Source organism: Chroicocephalus ridibundus, chromosome Z (genome assembly GCF_963924245.1).
Source record: "Chroicocephalus ridibundus chromosome Z, bChrRid1.1, whole genome shotgun sequence".
Classification (NCBI taxonomy): domain Eukaryota; kingdom Metazoa; phylum Chordata; class Aves; order Charadriiformes; family Laridae; genus Chroicocephalus; species Chroicocephalus ridibundus.
Window position 1 is genome coordinate 75,226,056 of NC_086316.1, and position 17,986 is coordinate 75,244,041.

The 17,986-nt window shown below is 65.3% G+C and overlaps 3 protein-coding genes across 9 annotated transcripts; 1 reads left to right on the forward strand and 2 right to left on the reverse strand.

Moving 5' to 3' along the window:
- Nucleotides 1–54: 54 nt before the first annotated feature.
- Nucleotides 55–1,281, reverse strand: HINT2 (histidine triad nucleotide binding protein 2). The gene is made up of 5 exons (XM_063321054.1): nucleotides 1,206–1,281; nucleotides 655–804; nucleotides 448–552; nucleotides 297–369; nucleotides 55–189 (listed from the first exon to the last, which is right to left on the reverse strand). The coding sequence occupies exons 1-5, from the start codon at nucleotides 1,266–1,268 to the stop codon at nucleotides 98–100; spliced, it is 483 nt and encodes a 160-aa protein (XP_063177124.1). The 5' UTR covers nucleotides 1,269–1,281; the 3' UTR covers nucleotides 55–97.
- Nucleotides 1,282–1,559: 278 nt separating this feature from the next.
- Nucleotides 1,560–6,974, reverse strand: TAF1C (TATA-box binding protein associated factor, RNA polymerase I subunit C). Of its 6 annotated transcripts, none has more exons than XM_063321000.1 (14): nucleotides 5,978–6,972; nucleotides 5,789–5,882; nucleotides 5,492–5,563; nucleotides 5,269–5,364; nucleotides 5,108–5,178; nucleotides 4,778–5,025; nucleotides 4,592–4,702; nucleotides 4,356–4,479; nucleotides 4,169–4,240; nucleotides 3,920–4,055; nucleotides 3,697–3,825; nucleotides 3,362–3,536; nucleotides 3,089–3,226; nucleotides 1,560–2,799 (listed from the first exon to the last, which is right to left on the reverse strand). In XM_063321000.1, exons 1-14 carry the CDS (start codon nucleotides 6,547–6,549, stop codon nucleotides 1,580–1,582), a joined length of 3,258 nt encoding a protein of 1,085 aa, XP_063177070.1. In that variant the 5' UTR covers nucleotides 6,550–6,972; the 3' UTR covers nucleotides 1,560–1,579. The 6 variants fall into 6 exon arrangements, with proteins under 6 accessions (XP_063177070.1, XP_063177073.1, XP_063177069.1 ...); XM_063321003.1 differs by having other exon boundaries at nucleotides 5,457–5,563; nucleotides 5,978–6,242; XM_063320999.1 differs by having other exon boundaries at nucleotides 4,592–5,022; nucleotides 5,978–6,974.
- A 175-nt stretch (nucleotides 6,975–7,149) lies between these two features.
- Nucleotides 7,150–16,198, forward strand: TMEM8B (transmembrane protein 8B). Of its 2 annotated transcripts, XM_063320904.1 has the most exons (13): nucleotides 7,150–7,300; nucleotides 10,164–10,353; nucleotides 10,849–11,056; nucleotides 11,211–11,344; nucleotides 11,480–11,739; nucleotides 11,999–12,354; nucleotides 12,785–12,881; nucleotides 13,083–13,206; nucleotides 14,583–14,725; nucleotides 14,898–15,076; nucleotides 15,167–15,313; nucleotides 15,388–15,504; nucleotides 15,733–16,198. In XM_063320904.1, exons 1-13 carry the CDS (start codon nucleotides 7,192–7,194, stop codon nucleotides 16,066–16,068), a joined length of 2,400 nt encoding a protein of 799 aa, XP_063176974.1. In that variant the 5' UTR covers nucleotides 7,150–7,191; the 3' UTR covers nucleotides 16,069–16,198. The 2 variants fall into 2 exon arrangements, with proteins under 2 accessions (XP_063176974.1, XP_063176975.1); XM_063320905.1 differs by lacking the exon at nucleotides 7,150–7,300 and having other exon boundaries at nucleotides 10,226–10,357.
- The last annotated feature ends 1,788 nt before the right edge of the window (nucleotides 16,199–17,986 follow it).

Genomic DNA, 17,986 nt, shown 5'->3' on the forward strand with positions numbered 1-17,986 from the left:
CCCAGGCCGGCCACCCCCAGGAGGGCCACTCTGACAGAGAGCCACCAAAGCCACCACCAAGGAGATGCTTTATTGGGGGGCAATGGGCAGGGGGTGCTCAGCCGGGGGGCCAGCCCATCTGCCGCCCCCCCAGCACATGGAGGTGCAGGTGGTAGACGGACTGGGCGCCATGCTTCCCGTCGTTGATCACTGCCGGGAGAGGGACAGGGGTCAGGCCACCCCCACACCACGGTCATCCCCCCCCCCAGCCCTACCCCAAGTGACCACCCACGGCAGGGTAGGGGACAGGAACTCACCCAAGCGGTAGCCGTCGGCCAGCCCCTCTGCCTGCGCCGTACGTGCTGCCACCACCAGCAAGTGTCCCAGGAGCTGTCGGGGAGGGGGGGGGAACAGGAGGGTCAGCACCCTGCGTGTCTGAGCGCCCTTCCCCCCCTCCCCCGGACTCACCTCGGTGTCCTGGGGACCCACGCGGCTAATCCGAGGGATGGGGCGCTTGGGGATCACCAGGAAGTGGACGGGGGCTTGGGGCGCCACGTCGCGGAAGACCAGGCACTGCCGGGGCGGGGAGCAGGATGAGCCCCACATCCTTGGGTGCTCCCCCCACCCCCCCCCCACCCCCCCAGGTGGGGACACGAGCCCTGCTGTCCCCTCTACCTTGTCGTCTTCATAGAGGATGGTGGCGGGCACGCTGCGGTCGATGATCTTGCTGAAAATGGTGGGCTGCCCCCCCGCCCCCTCGCCGGCCGCCGCCGCCCGCTGCGCCTTGCCCACCTCCCCGTCCTGGCCGCCGGCCGCCGCGCACCGCTGGGGCGGGGGGACACGGGGCAGGGGGTGTCACACACACTCAACGCACTGGGCCGCGTGGGGCGGCGGGGGCCCCGCGGCGTGGGGACGGGGTGGGGGGGGAGGTGCACATGGGGATGATGGGGGACGCAACTGGGGGTGACGGGCAACGTGGGGGGGACTGGGGGTGGCACATGGGGGTGACATGGCGGGGGGGGGGGGGGGGGGTCGACACGGATGCTCCGAGTCACCGTGGCGTGGGGGTGGGGCAGCCCCACGCCCGCCGCGGACCTTGCCCGGGGGTGGGAGCTGCGGCTCAGAGCGAAGGCACGACGGGGCCCGGACCCCTCCTTTCTAGTCCCTCCCCCCCCACGCGTGTCCCCGCTCCGTGCCCTCCCCCCCACGCGTGTCCCCGCGCCCACCTGCCCCACGCGCGCCCGCGCCGCCCAGCCGCGCGCCAGGCCCCGCGCCAGCACCGCCGCCATGGCCGCCGCGCCGGCCCCGCCCCCCTCCCGCCGCCATTGGCTCCCGCCCCTGTCACTCCCCACCCGGCGCCTTAAAGGGACCGCACCCTCCCACACACCACCCCCACGCGTGACGCGGGTGCGCCACCGCCGGCCACCCGCCCGCGAACCCCCCCCCCCCCCCCCCCCCCGCCCAAAGGGTACGTGTAGCGCTATGGACCCCCCCACACCCCACCCCACGGGTGGGCGCCGAGCCCACGCGTGGTCCCACCCCCACCACCCCCCCGAAACAAAGGGCAGAGTCTGGTCACGGGTGGGGGTTTATTGGTGGCTCAGAAGCCCATGCGCGGGCGCTTGCGGCGGGGCTGGGAGGCGGAGGAGAGCTGGCTCTGCGAGGAGGGGATGCAGAGCTGGCTGGCTTGGCTACCCGAGGGCTCCAGGGCCTCAGGGGGGCCATCGGCCCACACTGCCAGGTAGTCCCGGAGCGTTTTCCGCCGCTCCTTGGGGATGCCGCGGCTGCGCAGGCTCTGGGAGGAGAGCAGGGCTTCCTCGGGAGCCGGGGATGGCGGGGGGCTGCCGGCGGGTGGGGAGACCTCCCTGGGGGGGCCGGGGGAGAGCGGCGGCGGGGCGGCGTCACTCAGCTCGGAAAGCTCGGACTGGTAGGTGATGGAGGAGGTGAAGCTGGCCGAGAGGCTGTGCCGGCCACGGGCTCGCTTCTGCCGCCGCCGCCGCTCCCGCAGTGCCTGCTGCCGCTGTGCCATGTTGAAGCTCGTCCTCTCTTCCCACCACCGCTCCCAGTCCCAGCCCCAGGATGCCGTCAGACGGGTGCTCAAGGGATCTGTATCCCCCACTGCCGGCTCCAGGGGCTGCGGGAGGGCAGGGGGTGGGGGGTCCCAGCGCTGGATGGGGCCCCCATCCTGCATGGCCTGGCGCAGCCGCTGTCGCGCCTGCCCATGCAGGGTGCTGGGAGCTGATGGCTCCTCCAGCTCTTTGCGGGTGAAGAGGCGCTTCTGGCCAAAGGTGGGGGGCCGGGTGCGCTGGGGGCGGTCCCCGCAGCCCTTGGAAAGAGCCTTCATCCAGCGACGGTACCGCAGGGCTGCAGCCGGGGAGGGCTGGGGGCTGGCACAGGGCTCCTCGGGACGCTCGGCTTCCTGGGGGGCCGGGGAGGGCTGGGGGCTGGCACAGGGCTCCTGGGGACACTCGGCTTCCTGCGGGGCTGCTGGTGTGCCCGCATCCTCCTCCTCCTCCTCTTCCTCCTCGTTGATAATCACCTCCAGGTTGGACAAGTAGAAGGTTTGCTCTTCCTCCTCTTCTTCCTCCTGTTCTTCTTCTTCCTCCTCCTCGGGGCCCAAGCCTCGTGGGCTGCTGGCTGGATCGTCGAAGAGAGGGGAAGAGCCGGGGGCTCCCGCAGCCTCGTCTCCTGGGGTGGGCGCAGGGGGCTGTGCTGCTGCTTCATGGGTCAGCCTCTGGCAGAAGACGTCCCCAGCCTCGGAGAGCTGGAAAACCAGCAGGGACTCCCGCAACCCGTCCTCCTGCAGCGCAGCAGCCAGTCCTGCAGGGACAGAGGGTGACATTCCCAGCGGTGCCACCATGGCCAGCAGTGGGGCCTGCCTCCACGCCCCCCCCCCCCCCCCCACCACAGGCACACTCACTGCTGGCTCCTGCCCCCCACATCCTATTTTAGATCATTAATCTCTTGCATGGGGTTGTTCAAGGCTTTGTTTTTGCTTTTTCACCCACCACCCCAGGACACGGCGTGGGCTGTACCCACCACCTCACCTTCCAGCCCATATCCCTCCCCTCCCAGGGACCTGCACCCCTGGGTGACGCAGGACACCCACCGGCAGCTGGGGCGCCAAGGCGCTGCTGTAGCAGGCAGTGTCGGTGCGGGAGCTGTGCGGGCAGGTGCTGCAGGCAGCTGGCAATGCTGTGCAGCTTCTGCGGAGGCCCTGCAAGCTGGCAGGCTGACCGGCTGCCCCCTGCGGAAGGACACACCAAAAATTATCTGCCGAGCACCGATGGCGGGGCTGCAGCTGGTCCCAGTGGCAAGGAGGCTGCGACATGTGCACAGGGGAGACCCAGCCCCACAGAAACCCTGGAGCCCCGTTTCTCACCTCGGTACTGCAACAGCAGCAGCTCCTGGGTGCGGGATGTGCCGAGCAGCACCTTATGGCTCCTCCCGGGGCCCCCTGGTGTCAGGTGGGCAAAAAGAGGGGGGGCTTTCATCATGTGCGCCCACTTCAGCACAGGCACCAGCGGCAACCGCTCGTCCAGCATGTACACAGAAAACTGGGATGGGAGGCATGGCTCAGCGGGGCTCACCCCAACATGCTGTGGCAGCCCCCCTCAGATAGGTGATACCCCTGCCCATGGGTGCTGGGATCCAGGGCTGATCGGGGGTGTTCCCGTCCAGCCCCTGGCTGTGCCCACCGGCTGTGGTGGGACTCACCTGGGTGGTGACAAGGTGCTGGGAGGAGTAAGCCCTGCCCATGTACATGGGTAGCACGACCCGCTCGCCCTGCTGGCAGCCGGCTTCCTCACCCACCTTGAACAAGTCGAAGTGGCATCTCTCGGGGGCCTGCAGCAGCAGAGTGGGGTGCTGTCAGCACCCTGGCCTGGGGAACCCTCTCCCCAGCTTGCCACCAGCCCCGTGCCCACGCTCTCAGGCTCACCCGAGTGTCCAGGCACTGCAGGCCGGTGCGGTCGGCACAGCTCAGCACCCGCGGGTGGGCGGTGAAGTCACTCCAGCGCCAGGGTGAATCGTCCCGAAAAAACATGGTCTGGGGGTCATGGCGGAGCCGCTGCAGCCTGTGTGGAGAAAGCAGTGCAGGGCAAAGCTACTCCTCTTGCTTGGCTCTCCCCTCCCCCAAGATCTTGGGGTCTGCATAAGCCCCCTCCCAGCCCTGAGTGCCCCATCTCACCCCGTCTCAACGTTCCAGAGGTAGACGGCTCCGCTCTGGGTGCAGACGGCCAGCTCCCCGGGGAGGTGAGGGCTGCAGGATGGGGGGGATGGCATCACCGTGGGGGTGGGAGCAACCACCACAACAGGAAGGGCTGCAGAGGCAGCAGAGCCCCCTCCTCACGAAGCTCCATTCCCCCACTGCCTACCTGACGGTGAGGCAGGAGGCAGGCACACTGGTGCGGATGACCTGCAGTGGGGTGGGGGTTGCCCCTGTCCTGCCTGACACACTCCAAACGCCGCAGTGGTAGTCCGAGCGGACACCGACAAAATCTGGCAGGGGACAGGAGGCAACATATGAGACGGCAGTGTCCCAGGGACTCCCTGCCACCGCTCCACCCCGTGCCCTGCCCAGTCTGAGGTACAGATCCCAGGGCTGTCTCACCTTCTCCGTCCACCCGGGCAGCCGCCACTTGCCGGATGCGTCCGTTGAGCTCAAACTGCGCCGGGGAGCCCTGGGCACAGGGCAGCTCCTCCAGCACCACATCCTGGAAATCTGGGGTGTCAGCTAAGGGCAGTGCAACATGACCCCTCCCTTCCCTCCCCAAGGACACCCCACGGGGAAGGATACAGAGGTGGTTCATGGCCTGCCCTCCGGGGTACACTAGGCGGCCTGTGCGTGCCCCCACGTCTTTGGGGGGCAGCCAGGCCAGTGCCCCCCCTGTGGGGCTGTCATCGAAGAGAAGGCTGGCCCATTGCAGTAGCAGGTCCTCATGTACGCAGTCTGCCAGCAGCCCCAGTGGCACCTCGAAGAGCCAGTCACGGGAGAGGTGGGAGAACCAGCGCAGGCGGGGGACGAGGTGCTGCCGGGGGCAGCTGCTGTGGGACAACAGCTGGTGTCAGGTGGGGGGAGAGAGCAGGAGGTCCCCCAGCCCTCTCTATAGGACATAGGGATGCTTACCGCCTGGCCTCCAGACGGTCGATTACCTCCCTCAGGGCTGTCATCCGGATGGTGCAGTCCCGGGCCTGTCTCTGCAGGGAGGAGAGGGGGCAGAGGCTGGGGATCGCAGCTGCAAGGGGAGGAGTCGGGGATGGCATTGTCACTGCTGGACGGACACTAACCCTCAGCTTGGAGTTGCCCAAGTAGAAGTTCTGGTGCAGCAGCCGCCCCAGGGAGCCAAATACATCTTCAGGGTGATCCACAAAGAAGTGGCTCAGCTATACAGGAAGGACAGGGAGGGGCTGGGATGTGCAGGGATCCCGTGCTGTCCTCCCATGTCCTCAGTGGGACATGGCGCCCCAGGCCCTACCTGCCTGGTGAAGTCCAGAGCAGCTCCGCACTTGCCTGCCTGGAGCTTCCTGCGCGGGACGCCGCGGTAGAGGATGTCCTGAGGTGCAACTGAGGGGACCCAGCAGCCTGCGGGGAGAGGGCAGGGACTGGCCGGTACTGTACAAGTACTGGGACCCCGCTGCAGCACTGTCCCCGCTCACTCCGGGGAGAGCTGCTAAAGCTCCCCACGCCAGCACAGTAAAGCCGGTGGGGATCCCGCGCCTCAGGGCAGCTTGGCGGGCAGATGGAACGAGATGTCCCCCCGCCTCTCCCCAGGACAGCATACCCCCCTCCCGCCCCTGCGGCACTCACTGGCGTTGGGAGGCAGGAGGGGCACGGCGGCAGCGTCGGCGGGTTCCCAGCTCTCGCCCATCCCGCCGCGGCGGGGCACGAACGTTGTCTCGGCCTGCGGGGAGAGAGGGTGGGAGGCGAGAGCGGTCCCTGCCTGCCCCGGCCTCCCCCAGTCCGCCCCGACCCCCCCATGCTCCGCCGCGGCCTCACCTGGCGGCGGCCGGGCCCGGCCTCCAGCACCTGCCCGTGCTCGCCCCAGCCGGCGACCGGAGCGGGGCCCCCCTCCTCCTGGGGCGGGCCGGCGCCGAAGTAGGATGGGAAGAGAGCGGCCGGGAACTCCATGGCCCTGAGGCGCACCGGTACCAGAGAGCGGGCCTGGGGCCCGGCGCCCCCGTGGGTCCCGGAGCGGTCGCCGGTAGGTTCCCGCGCAGGACCGGCGCCGCCACCGGAAGTGGCGTCACCAGGACGCCTCGCTTTCGGCGCTGCGCACCAATCAGCGCCCGGGAACAGAGCGGGGACGAGAGCGGCGCCGGCGGCAGGGAGACGCGGGGCGCTACCTCCCCCTGGCGGCCGGAGGGAGAAAACGCTGTTCCAGCTTCCCCCGCCCCCGTAGGTTCCCAGCCCTTGTCCCTATCCCCAGCCCCTGTCCCCGTCCCCAGCCCGTGTCCCTGTACCCCAGCCCCATGTCCCTGTCCCCAGACCCATGTCTCTGTACCCCAACCCTGTATCCTTGCTGTAGACCATGTCCCCGTCCCCAGACCTACATCCCCGTGCCCCGTCATTGTTCCTGTCCCCAGCCTATATCCTTGTCCCCATCCCCAAATCTCTGTCACCAGTCAGGCCCCTGTCCCACAAACCATGTCGCTATCGCCCAACCTCACATCTCTGTCCCCAGACTGTACCCTTGTCCCGAGACCCATGTCCCTGTTCCCCAGCCCCCCGTCCCTGTCCCCAGCCCCAGTGCACACCACCAGGCCGTGTCCTGGTTCTCCAGCCCCATGTCCCTGTCCCTGTCCTAAATCCTTGTCCTCAGCCCCAAATCTCTGTCGCCAGCCAGGCCCCTGTCCCCCAAACCCTATCCCTGACCCTCAGCGTCATGTCCCCGTCCACAATCTGTGTCCCTGTCCCCGGCCCCGTGTTCCTGTCCCCGCTCGTGACCCTGTCCCCAGCCCCGTGTCCCTCTCCCCACCCGTGTCCCTGTCCCCCGGTGCCCCGAGCAGCGGCGTGGCCACGCCGGGGGGACCGGCTCTCTCAGGGAAGCGGGGGGGGGGGGGGGAGGCGGGTCGCCACCTACGGCGAGTGACGCGCATGGGGGCCAATGTCGACGGGGGGGCGGCCACGGGGGCGGGGCGGGTGACGTCATGGTCGCGGGCGCGCGGCGGGGCTGGCGGCGGCGGGCGCCCCACGGCAGCCGGCGCGGCGGCATGGGGCGGCGGGGCGGCGGGGGCGGCGGGCAGCGGCGGCCGCTCGCCCCCCGCCTCCGCCTCCCGCTGCTGCTCCTGCCGCTCCTCCTCCTCCTGCCGCCGCCCGCCGGTGAGTGCCGCAGGGACGGGGACTGGGACCGGGCGGCGGTGGGGGGGGACACCGGGTGTGGGGCACACGCGTGACCGCGCACCGGGACGGGTAGGGGGATGAGGCGCAGGAGTGCTCACGCGTGGGGTGCGGGTGCCCTGGGGCACAGCTGTGCACGTTAAGGGGTGCGTGTGCAACGAGGAGGGGGTTGCACCCCCCATGCAGTGGGGCATGGGGTGTGTTTGTGGTGGGGTGTGTGTCTGCAACGGGTAGGAGGCCTGCACGCTGTGGGGCGTGTGTGGGGGTGTGTGTGTGCACGCAGTGGGGCGCAGGGTGCTTGCGATGTGGGGCAGGAGGATGCACTTGCAAGGGGTATGAAGTACACGAGCAACGGGATGTGGGGGGTGCACGCAATGGGGCAGGGTGAGAGTGGGGCACGGGGGTTGGTGGTGTGTGTGCAGTAGGGCGCAGCGTCTGCCTGCTGTGGGATGCAGGATGTGCATGCATTTGGACACGGCGAGTCTGTGCAACAAGGGATGGGGTGCGTGTGCAGTGGGGTTTTGGGGCACAGTGGTGTCACCACTTGGGTGAGGGAGGTACGTGCGATGGGGCAGGAGGTGCAATGGGGCACAAGGTGGGTGCGATGGGACCCAGAGATGCATGTGCAATGGGGCATTTGCGTAACAGGGCATGGGGAATGCATGTGCAGGGTGTACCAGATGTCCATGCGATGGGGTGCAAGGCTGTGTGTGCTATGGGGCCGTGATGATAAGCGCGCTGTGAGGCATGGGGTACCCATGCAGTGGGGCACAGCAGTGTGCATGCCAGGAGGACACAGACGGGGCAGGTGAAGTGGAAAGCCCAAGAGGGGCAGGTGCATGGGCAGTGGGTTCGGGGGGACTGCAGATGCAGAGGGCCCCCGGGGCAGAGGGCTGTGGGCCTGCATTGGGGCAGCAGGGGTGGACGGCCGGTGGAGAGGGGGTTGTGCCAGGTGGAGAGACTCTGCCAGGCGATGGGCGTGCTGTGGGGCACGGGAGCTTGGCGGGGATGCAGGGGGTCCCCGGGGGCTTGGAAGGGGCGTCCCCTGGGGAGCGGGGGGCGGCTGGCCGGGGGCTCCCGGGGCCGCCGTGGGGCGGCGGTGGGGCGGCCGCGGGAGCTGTCCGAGGTGCTGACCACCGATCACGGGAGCTCTCCGCGGTGCTGACCACCGGCCGCCACCCGGGTCCCGGGTCCCGGGTGTTTTCGGGTCCTGGGCTCCGACCGCTGGCTTGGGACAGAGGGGCACTTTCTTTCCTCCTTCCCCCTGCTCTCCAGGGTAGGAAATCATGCTCTGTCCTCCAGCGACCTCCCCCCGTGCTATGGCCACATTGCCACAGGGGTTTCAGCTTGACCCTCTTCCTGCAGCTGGCTCCCCACACCTTGCCCTGGTCACAGAGGAAACCGCACTGGGACCGGGAAGCTCCGAGTGCTTCCTGCCATGCCACCTCATAGAGTTGCATTCCACATCCCCTCCTCCCTAGGGTCCCCTGCCAGGTCACTGTCTCCACATGGGGAGGGGAGCTGTGGAGTTGCTTGGTGGTTCATTATGGGGAAACTGGGCTCCGGTGCTCTTGCATTGAGACAGGTATTTAATGTCTGGCTTGTGTCGGCTGTCAGTGAAGGGGAGGGGGAGCTGCCTTTGTTCCAGGCAAGGGAGCAGATGCATGTCAGTGTACAGCCAGCTGGGGCTGCACACACGCAGCAAAAACACACGTGCACACAAGCACATGCGCGCACTCCCTGCCAGACTCATGCTGTGTAAAGCAGCCCTTCTTCTCAGCTATCCCACTCCTCACTGGATGAGTCCTCCTGCGCACAGCCCTACTCCAACCTGTCCTTTGCTGGCATCCCCCTTGCTGGCAGCTTGTGTGGAGGTGCATCTCTTCCTTGGTGCATCTCTGAGGAGTAATGGATGGGTCTCCCAGGCTGGTACTGGGGAAGTGTGGCAATGGTGGGGTGAAGTTACTGCTATCTGGAGACCAGGTCTCTCTTGTCTCTAATATGCCAAGGAAGTGGCTGCCCCACTGCTGCCAGGGCTCCTGGAAATCCCTGGAAAACAAACTATCAGACAGTTGGTCAGGGAGATGTGACCCCAGTGAGTGCCATGGGCTTGCAGGAAGTGTCTTGCAGACATGGAGCTGTGCAGAGCCACACGCGCCCATGCGTGTGGGTGTGCATGCCTCCACTTGGCCGTGCATGCAGACAGCACCCACGTGTGCATATGTGCACACATATGTGCACCATTCCTCCTCCGCAAACCATGGGAGAGCTGGGAGGCTGTGCAGGAAGTGTACTGCTCACTCCTTCTTCTTGTGGCTCTAGGGTGAGACTCTGGTTTGTAATAAACTCTGTGCTGAGCCTTCTCAGCAGGCAGAGAAGAGGGAAATCTGTATCCCTGTGGGAGACGACCTGTTGGGGCAGGGCTGGAGCTGTGAGGACTGGCCCTTTATTACAGCTAAAATGCAGATAGCAGGTCCTCACTGAGAAGGACAATGAATTGAAAGAGGTGGTCTGCAGTTGGTCAGAGCCTGAGCCGGCAGGGCTGAGGGGCTCCTCAGGCTCCAGAGGATGAGTGCCCACAGCTTGGGGAACTGGGCTCGAGGTAATGCTGAACCAGGCATGATGCGGGCTGTGCCAGGGTTGGGAGATACAGCTGGGCACAGCTGACATCAGCCCTGGGGACTCACTGAAACGGCCCAGTCCCAGCACCTCCTGCCTCCAGGCTGCCAGTTTTGGGGCATATTCAGAGTCTGGGTGGGTGGGCCTGGTCTGTGAGGGATGCTGCACCACCACCCCCCCGCCCAATCCCTCACCCCACTGAGAGTCCCTTGGTTCTCCTCTGCAGATGGGCTCTTTGTGACCGACTACTTCACCCGCACACCACGCAAGCTCAGCCCATTCCGCTCCTTTGCCAGCATTGAGCTCTTCCACTTCCACATCCCCGAGGACACAGTCATCGCCGTCTGGAACCTCATCACCTTCAAGGAGCAGGGTGGCACATTTGGGGACCAATGCCCAGACCGTAGCATCACCGTGTGAGTAAGCAGCCTGCCCTATCTGTTTCCTTCCTGCCTGCCTCTGCCTGCCCCTGCTGCCCCCTCCCTGGACCTGCCCTGGAGACAGTTTGCTCTTGTCTACTTCTTGCTTGCACGTGCACATGTGCATGTATGTGCGTGCATGAACACATACAGAGGAGCGCTCATGCATGTACATGCACACAGGCACCCCTATGCAGGCACACACGTGTGCATAGATGCATGCACACGCGTGCATACGTGCACTTGCATGCACCAACACACATGCCTGCTCACTCCCCACAATTCATCTTCCCAGGGCCGTTGTAGGCTCCACTCTTTTGAACACCTACCCAGGGAAGCTCACAGCCTCCAGCAAAGTCACCACTTACAGGTGGCTTCCCATGACGTCTTTGAGCTTCCTAAAAGCATGGAGAACAGACCCCCACATGTAGGGCAGGCTGGCCCTGCCACGATGCCCAGCCTGCACCCTGCTAACTGCTGTGTCTCCTGCAGATATTTCCGTTCAGGGGCTCCCTCCGTCATTAACCCACTGCACACGCACTTCCCCAGGGACACGGCTGTCCCTGGCTCCTTCGCATTGACCCTCACCTGGACCCTGCCCAACCGCACCACAGGGGTCTTCAACGTCACCAGCCCGCTGCCTGGGGACTGGTTCCTGGCTGCCCACCTGCCCAAAGATGAGGGCAAGATCTCCGTCAAGGTGAAGGGCTTGGGGGGAACGTGGGGTGGCAGGGCTCACTGCAGGGCTCTGCTTGGGCCTGACTGTCTTGGGCCGGCAGCACCTGGGGCAGGTGTGCCAAATGGGAGGAGTGCCCCGTGCCTCCCACCCTGTGCTGACTGTCCTGCTGGTGCAGGGGCTCTACGAGGAGTGCCAGTATCTCTTCCAGCCACAGCTCATCGTGCAGCGCCTGGTGAACATCGCTGTGCTGTACCCCGGTTATGTCACTGAGCAGAGCATGGCCCCCCACAACCGCTCCAGCCTCTACAAGTAAGTGCGAGAGGGTCTCCTAAGGAGTGGCCATCCCCAGGGTGGGGACCTTAGTTGTGCCCCATCCCTCTGGCTTGCCTCCTCAGCCCTTTTGGTTCATGGTGAGGGGCAGGACCTGACACTGCTGTCCCACAGGGTGTTTGTGCCCAGCTACACGTCGCGTGTGCTGGTGGAGGTGCTGCGATGCCACGGGGCTGAGGGCTGCCCGCTCTGGCTGCGTGTGCGGGCCAAGGCTCCCCCCTTGCACAACTCCACAGCGCTGGACTGCCGGGAGCATGCTCCCTGCCAGCTGGCTCTGGACCTGCCCTTCTGGCAGCACTGGTACTACGTGCTGGTGGAGAAACACCCCGGGGTGCCGGGCTCTGTCTCCTTCCAGGTCACCGTGCAGCTCACAGGTGAGGGTGCATGGGGAGGTATGGGTTGGGGGCATGGTCTTGACTCTGCTTGGGTGACTGGTGGGGGGGTAAAGGATGCCCACAGGACCTGTCTCCAGCTGGGCACAGGGTTATACCCAGCTCTGCTGGAAAGAGGACACTGGGAGGTGTTGGGGATGGGTTGCAGATGGAGGTGAACAGTGGGCAAGAAAGGGAAGTGGGAGCTAAGACAGGGCTGGAGGGGTTGTGCGTTGCCTGGGCTAATGACTCTGCCCCCCAGACTGCTCCCGACCCAGCCTGGCCCGGCCACCTTTCCTGCCCTCCAGTGCCTCCATGAACATGCCCCACTCCTTCGGCTCAGCGGGCGGGCTGGCACTGGGGGACAGCCCTCCGCCTGCCAGCCCCAACGGCACGAAGCACCCGGTCCCCATCCCCACTGCCTCACCCGCCAGCGAGCGGTGCTGGCCAGTCCGCCCCACGCTGCGCAATGAGCTGGACACCTTCTCCGTCCATTTCTACATCTTCTTCGGGCCCAATGTGTCAGTGCCACCAGACCGCCCAGCTGTCTTTGTCATCAACCTCCTACCGGTGCTGGACAGTGGTGGGGTGCTCAACCTGGAGCTGCGGCTCAATGTGGTGAGGTGGCCATGCTGTGCGCCAGATGGGGCAGAGCAGCCTGGGGAGAATGGGCTGGGAGATGGGTGGTGTTGGGGCTGCAGCAGGGTGAAGGGCAGGCTTTGGTGGGCTCTTGGGTCATGGTTTGGGAGCTCTTGGGTGATGGAGCTCAAATTAGGGTTCTCCAAGGGCAGGATGATGACCTGGATTTGGGGTGTTCTTGAGTGATGGAGCACAGATTAGGGTGCTCTAAGGGCAGGGTGATCATCTGGATTTAGAGTGTTCTTGGGTGATGGAACACAGATTAGGGTGCTCTAAGAGCAGGGTGTTGGTCTGGATTTCGGATGTTCTTGGGTGATGGGCGGTGGGTTAGGGCCCTGCCATGATCTGGGTGCTGTCAGAGCAGGGGACATCCCCGGCACTGCCTTAGGGTCATCTCCTCTGCCATCAGAGCTCCCTGTGTGGTGAGAACGTGACAGTATTCGGCTGTCTGAACCATGAAGTCCCACTGACTTCTGGTGACAACGCATCGGTCACATGTGAGACAGGTAGGCTGCCCTCTGTGTGTCCATCCTGCCGTGGCTCTGGGGGTCACACCCACCAGGCGAGAGTCTGGGTGGGACACGGCAGAGACCGTGGGGGCATCTGGCCTCGGAGCCTGGCACAGGGTGCTCTGTCCCTGCCCCAACTCTGCCCAGGGTAAGGGGCTGCCCCCTGCCCTGCTCACCCAGACCTCTCCTGGCCCGCAGAGTCCCTGGCAGGCTTCCTGCTCTCTGTCAACGCCACCGCCAGCCTCAGCCGCCTGCGGATCCCCTACCCCCAGACAGGCAGCTGGTACCTGAGCCTGCGCTCGCTCTGTGCCACCGAGCATGGGTAAGAGCCCCAGCGCGTCCCCTCCCTGCCCGCCCAGAGGGGATGTCCCCACCACGGCCTGCATCCACGTGCGCTGTGGGTCCATGGGTGTGCCGGGCCCCTGCGCTGCGTGTCACTGCTCCAGCGTGTGCACGTGGCTTCTGTGGGCTGTGTGTCACCGTGTGAGTGCCTGCGTGGGCACGGATGGGTTGAGCTTGCGCCTGCCTGGCCATCTGTGGGTCCCCGCGGCTCTTCCCTCTGTCTCTCGGTTAGGAAGCGCCTGTCAGCTTGCAAATGCCGTGCATCTGTTGGTGCCTGCCCATCTCTGCGGCAGTCCCCATCTGTACCCGTGCTGGGGAAGAGACTGGGCTGTCACTGCGAGGGCAGGGCTCGGCTGTGTGTATGAGGGGGCAGCTCTGGTTAGGCTGCTGTGCCCCTGCTCTGCTCAGCATCTCCAGGGACCGGTCCTGTGTCTGCGGCTCTGCTCCTGGCCCGTGTGTCTGCCTGAGTGCCCTGCAGAGGAGAGGGGCTGCTGTGTGCGTGTGTCTGTACGTGCGAGAGTCCGTGTGGGGCTCTGTGCCGCACAGACGGTGCTGCGTGCGTGTTCGGCGCAGGCACGCCGGCAGCACTGGGTGTTCGGTGCATGCATGCGGATGGTGCTGCAGGCACGTTTGGTGCATGCGTGCAGGCAGCACTGCATGAGTGTTTGGGTGCACCCATGCAGACTGCTCTGCGTGCGCGCATTTGCGTTTGTGCAAGCGGACAGGGCTGTGTGTGTTTTTTACACATCTGCGTGTTTGGCTGCACGAGGACACACAGGGACAGCAGGCACACGTTGCAGACATCTCCTCTGTATGTTTGTGGATGCTGGGGTGCCTGTGTGTGCACAGGCACCGCTCACTGTGTGCCGTCTAGACGTGTGCCTGTCTGTGCTCCTGTGTGCCCGAGGCTGCCGAGGTGCTGGGCGTGCCTGGCGCTGTGTGCGTGGGCAGCGGGGATGCTGTGCCTGCTCTCACTCCTACGCTGCATTCCTAGTTCACGCCGAGTCGCCAGTTGCTGCCGGTCCATTCCCCAACACGGTCACACGCAGGCATTGCAGGGCATGGTGTTTGCACAGCAAAATCCAGACGAAATAGCCCCCTAAAGGCAAAGCAGGTCTAAGCGCGGCCGCGTTCCTCCTGCTCGCCCAGCCTGGCACAGGCAATTGCAGCACACAGATCCTTGGGGACCAGCTCTGAGCTGCCATACGTAGCACCAAAGCAGCTCATTTCCGCGCTCACCCCATCCCAGGGTCTCCCATCTCCTGCCAAGTCTGCGTGCGAGTGGTGCCTCTGCTGGAGGCAGGAGCTGCTCGAGGGGCGCAGGGCGAGGGCTTAACGCCTTCTCCTGCGCCACAGGTTCGAGCCCTGCACCAATGTGACAGCCGAGGTGTACCTGCGCGCCTACCTCTCGCCCTGCATCAACGACTGCGGCATCTACGGCCAGTGCAAGCTGCTGCGCACCAACAACTACCTGTACGCCGCCTGCGAGTGCAAAGCTGGTGAGAGCTGCCCCGGGCACCCACGCTGCCTGCTGCACCCAGGGACCCCCGGGGGGGTTGTACCCCATTAGTCCCCCCAGCTCTTTGCAGGGCGCTGGAAAGGGGCTTCCCCAATCCCTCCCTCGCCCCTGTTGGGTGCTGCAGGGGTGACGGCAGCTCTCCTTGGCCACAGGCTGGAATGGCTGGGGATGCACAGACAACGCCGAGGCTTTCTCCTATGGCTTCCAGCTCCTCTCCACGCTGCTGCTGTGCCTCAGCAACGTCATGTTCGTGCCTCCTGTGGCCATCGCTGTCCGCAGCCACTACCTCCTGGAAGCTGCCGTCTACATCTTCACCATGTTCTTCTCCACCGTGAGCATGGGGTTAAGGGCAGCAAGGGAGGGCAGGCGAGGGGCTGGGGCCATGCGAGGCAGCTCTCACCCCATTTTTCCCCCACCCCAGTTTTACCACGCCTGTGACCAGCCGGGCATTGTGGTGTTCTGCATTATGGAGTATGACGTCCTGCAGTTCTGCGACTTTCTGGGCTCTCTCATGTCCGTTTGGGTGACTGTCATCGCCATGGCCCGGCTCCAGCCTGTGGTCAAGCAGGCAAGTGTGGCAAAAGGGTGCATGGGTCGGGCATGGAGGGGACCCATCCTGACCGGTGCCCTGTTGCCCCACAGGTGCTGTACCTGCTGGGGGCCATGCTGCTTTCCATGGCTCTGCAGATGGACCGCCACGGGCTCTGGAACTTGCTGGGGCCCAGCCTCTTCGCCTTAGGGATCATGGCCATCGCCTGGGTAAGGAGATGCCGTCCCTGTCCTCTTATGTCCCCAACCCAGCTTGGCTCAGCATCCTGCCCAGCTGTCCAGCCCCGTTCCCCTGCCAGCATCTCCCCTCTGCTGCCTTGACCCTTCCCCATGAACCCCCCTACCTGGCTCCTGGGGGATGCGTCACCATGGCATAGGGGTTGTGCCCACCCCTCCAGCCGTGGTTGCCTCTTCCAGCCTCCGCTTTCCCCACCACAGACGGCTCGCACCATCCGGCGCCGCCACTGCTACCCACCGACCTGGAAGCGCTGGGCTTTCTACCTGTGCCCAGGAGCGCTGATTGCAGCGGCTGCCGTGCTGCTCTACGCCTTCGTGGAGACAGAGGAGAACTACTTCTACATCCACAGCATCTGGCACCTGCTCATCGCTGGCAGTGTCGGCTTCTTGTTGCCACCCCGTGCCAAGCCCAGCGGGCGCCTGGGGCCGCTGCCCCGGCGCAAGGGCTGTGGGTACCAGCTCTGCGTCAACGAACAGGAGGAGCTGGGACTCGTCGACCCGGCCGTAGCCTCCATCAACAGCATTTGTACCAGCTGATGCCGATGGCAGCCCGGACTCCTGCGGCACGGACAGCAGCTCCTGTCCCCGGGAGCGCCAGGACTCCTCCGGGAGGGTGCACAGCCGCCCGTGCCACCCTGTTCTTACAATTACAGCCTGGTTGAACTTGTCTGCGGGAGTTGCTGCAGCTCAATCTGGCACAGAGCTGGGGGGACTTCAGGCTGAGCGGGGGCAATGCTCCCCTCTTTGCAGGGCCACGGAGGTGCCATGGGGACGTGGCTGGGTGAGGAGGGAGGAATAGCAATGGTTTCTGGCTCCTGCTCAGGGGTCTGTAGCAAGTGCTGCTACTCTGTGTTGGGCTGCTCTGGGGCTGACTCAGCTCTGGCATAGAGCAAGGTAGCCAGCAAGAGGTGGGGGGCCAGGGGATGCAGTCTTTCGGGTTGCTGCAGGGCAGGCTGCAGGGCTGGGATGACTTTGCCATAGAACCGTGCTCTCACAGGATGGCTGTAATGCCTGAGCCACGAACAGCTGTGCTGTGTCAGGGCAGCTGGGGTCCTCCCCGTGCCGGCAGGACCATGGGGAGCCCATGGCCCTGGGGGTAGCTGCCACTGGGGAGTGGTGCCAGTGCTGCCTGCTGTGCTGCTGCACGGGGCTGAGAGCGCACAGCCTGCAAGGGCCACATCCCCCAGAGCCCACAGCCCTGTTGGTGTCACCCTGCTGCCCGAAGCAGCCCCCCTGTGGGGCCCCACACATGAGTGTACCCACCCAGGAACAGTGGAGAGGTGACCCTGTATCCCTGTTGGTGCCACCAGCCATGAGCAGCTCCTTGCTGCCCTGTCTCTGCAGGACACTGAGCATCAGTGTGAGGGGGCGTTGCATGGACTGTATCCCCCCATCTGGCTGGGGCAACCTTGTCTCAGCCCCTGTTCCTCGTCTTCCCCCGCAGTCAGACTCAAGGGCTCAGCACCCATCTCAGCTGGTGATGACTGCGGTGTGGTGGCAAACACCCGGGCTGGGTGCATGGCTCAAGGAGAGGGCATTTCCACCCAGCTCCTGCAGCTCAGAGCAGGCAAGATGGACCAGCGAGGAGAGGGGAAACCCTACTGCCCCTTCTCACCCCTGCAGGGATTGCTCCGGCCCCCTGGGCTCTTCCCAACCCCGCAAGGGTTTTGGCGGTGAGTCCCGAGGCAAAGCTCTGCATGGCCGGCAGTCACATCTTAGCTTAGCAGAGCCCACCCACCATCAGCCCCCCTCCCCGTACCCCGGGAACAGAGCTCAGCACAGGGAGATTTACTGGATGCCTAACAGGATTAGCGACTGCGGGCGGGCAGGCAGCTCCCTAATAGGATTGCAATCTAATTAAACCTGCTGCTTGGGAGCTGAGCCCCAGCTGGCTGGAGCAGGGTGGGCTCGGGGGGCTGCGGGGGTGGCTGGAGGGGATCCATGGATGGAGCTGGCAGGAGCAGAAGGGGGGATGAGATGGCGAGGGCCATGGTGGCGGTGGTGGGTCCAGGGCTTTGCTGCCTGTGTCTTTGGGCTGTGCAGGGGATGATGGCTGCGGGGGAACCAGCCTGGTGAGGACGTGTGCCAGGCAGCCTGGGGTGGCTGGGGAGGAGCCACGGTCACTGTGCAAGGGGGCTGGGGGACCTGCACCCACCACCCTCCTTCCCCCAAGGGCTCACCCTCCAGCCACACAAAATGCCCTGTCTGGTCCAGCCAGGCGGTTGATTAAGGATTAATCATTTAATTAAGAACATTACTCACTTCACCAAGTCCAATTGCATCCCCACAGCAGTGGCAGCCCCCAGAGAATGAAGAGCTCAGCTTTAGCTTTCACATCAGCAGCACGCTGCAGTGCGATGCACGCCGAGCACAGGGCTTTGTCCCACCTCGGCGTGCGCACCATCCCGCGGGTGGTCCTGCGCAAATGCACCCCAATTTCATGGAGATGTCAGTA

Excerpts from the sequence above, each read along its gene's own strand:
- HINT2 (XM_063321054.1), bottom strand. The coding sequence starts at position 1,268 with ATGGCGGCGGTGCTGGCGCGGGGCCTGGCGCGCGGCTGGGCGGCGCGG. Across the intron at positions 553-654 it reads TCCTCTATGAAGACGACAAG|TGCCTGGTCTTCCGCGACGT; the intron begins GTAGAGGGGACA and ends CCGCCCCGGCAG. Across the intron at positions 190-296 it reads GGCCGACGGCTACCGCTTGG|TGATCAACGACGGGAAGCAT; the intron begins GTGAGTTCCTGT and ends CTCTCCCGGCAG.
- TMEM8B (XM_063320904.1), top strand. The coding sequence starts at position 7,192 with ATGGGGCGGCGGGGCGGCGGGGGCGGCGGGCAGCGGCGGCCGCTCGCC. Across the intron at positions 10,354-10,848 it reads CCAGACCGTAGCATCACCGT|ATATTTCCGTTCAGGGGCTC; the intron begins GTGAGTAAGCAG and ends TGTCTCCTGCAG. Across the intron at positions 11,345-11,479 it reads AACCGCTCCAGCCTCTACAA|GGTGTTTGTGCCCAGCTACA; the intron begins GTAAGTGCGAGA and ends GCTGTCCCACAG.
- TAF1C (XM_063320998.1), bottom strand. The coding sequence starts at position 6,549 with ATGACGGGGCACGGGGATGTAGGTCTGGGGACGGGGACATGGTCTACA. Across the intron at positions 5,564-5,788 it reads CCTCCTGCCTCCCAACGCCA|GCTGCTGGGTCCCCTCAGTT; the intron begins GTGAGTGCCGCA and ends CTCTCCCCGCAG. Across the intron at positions 5,365-5,491 it reads GCGCAGGAAGCTCCAGGCAG|CTGAGCCACTTCTTTGTGGA; the intron begins GCAAGTGCGGAG and ends CTTCCTGTATAG.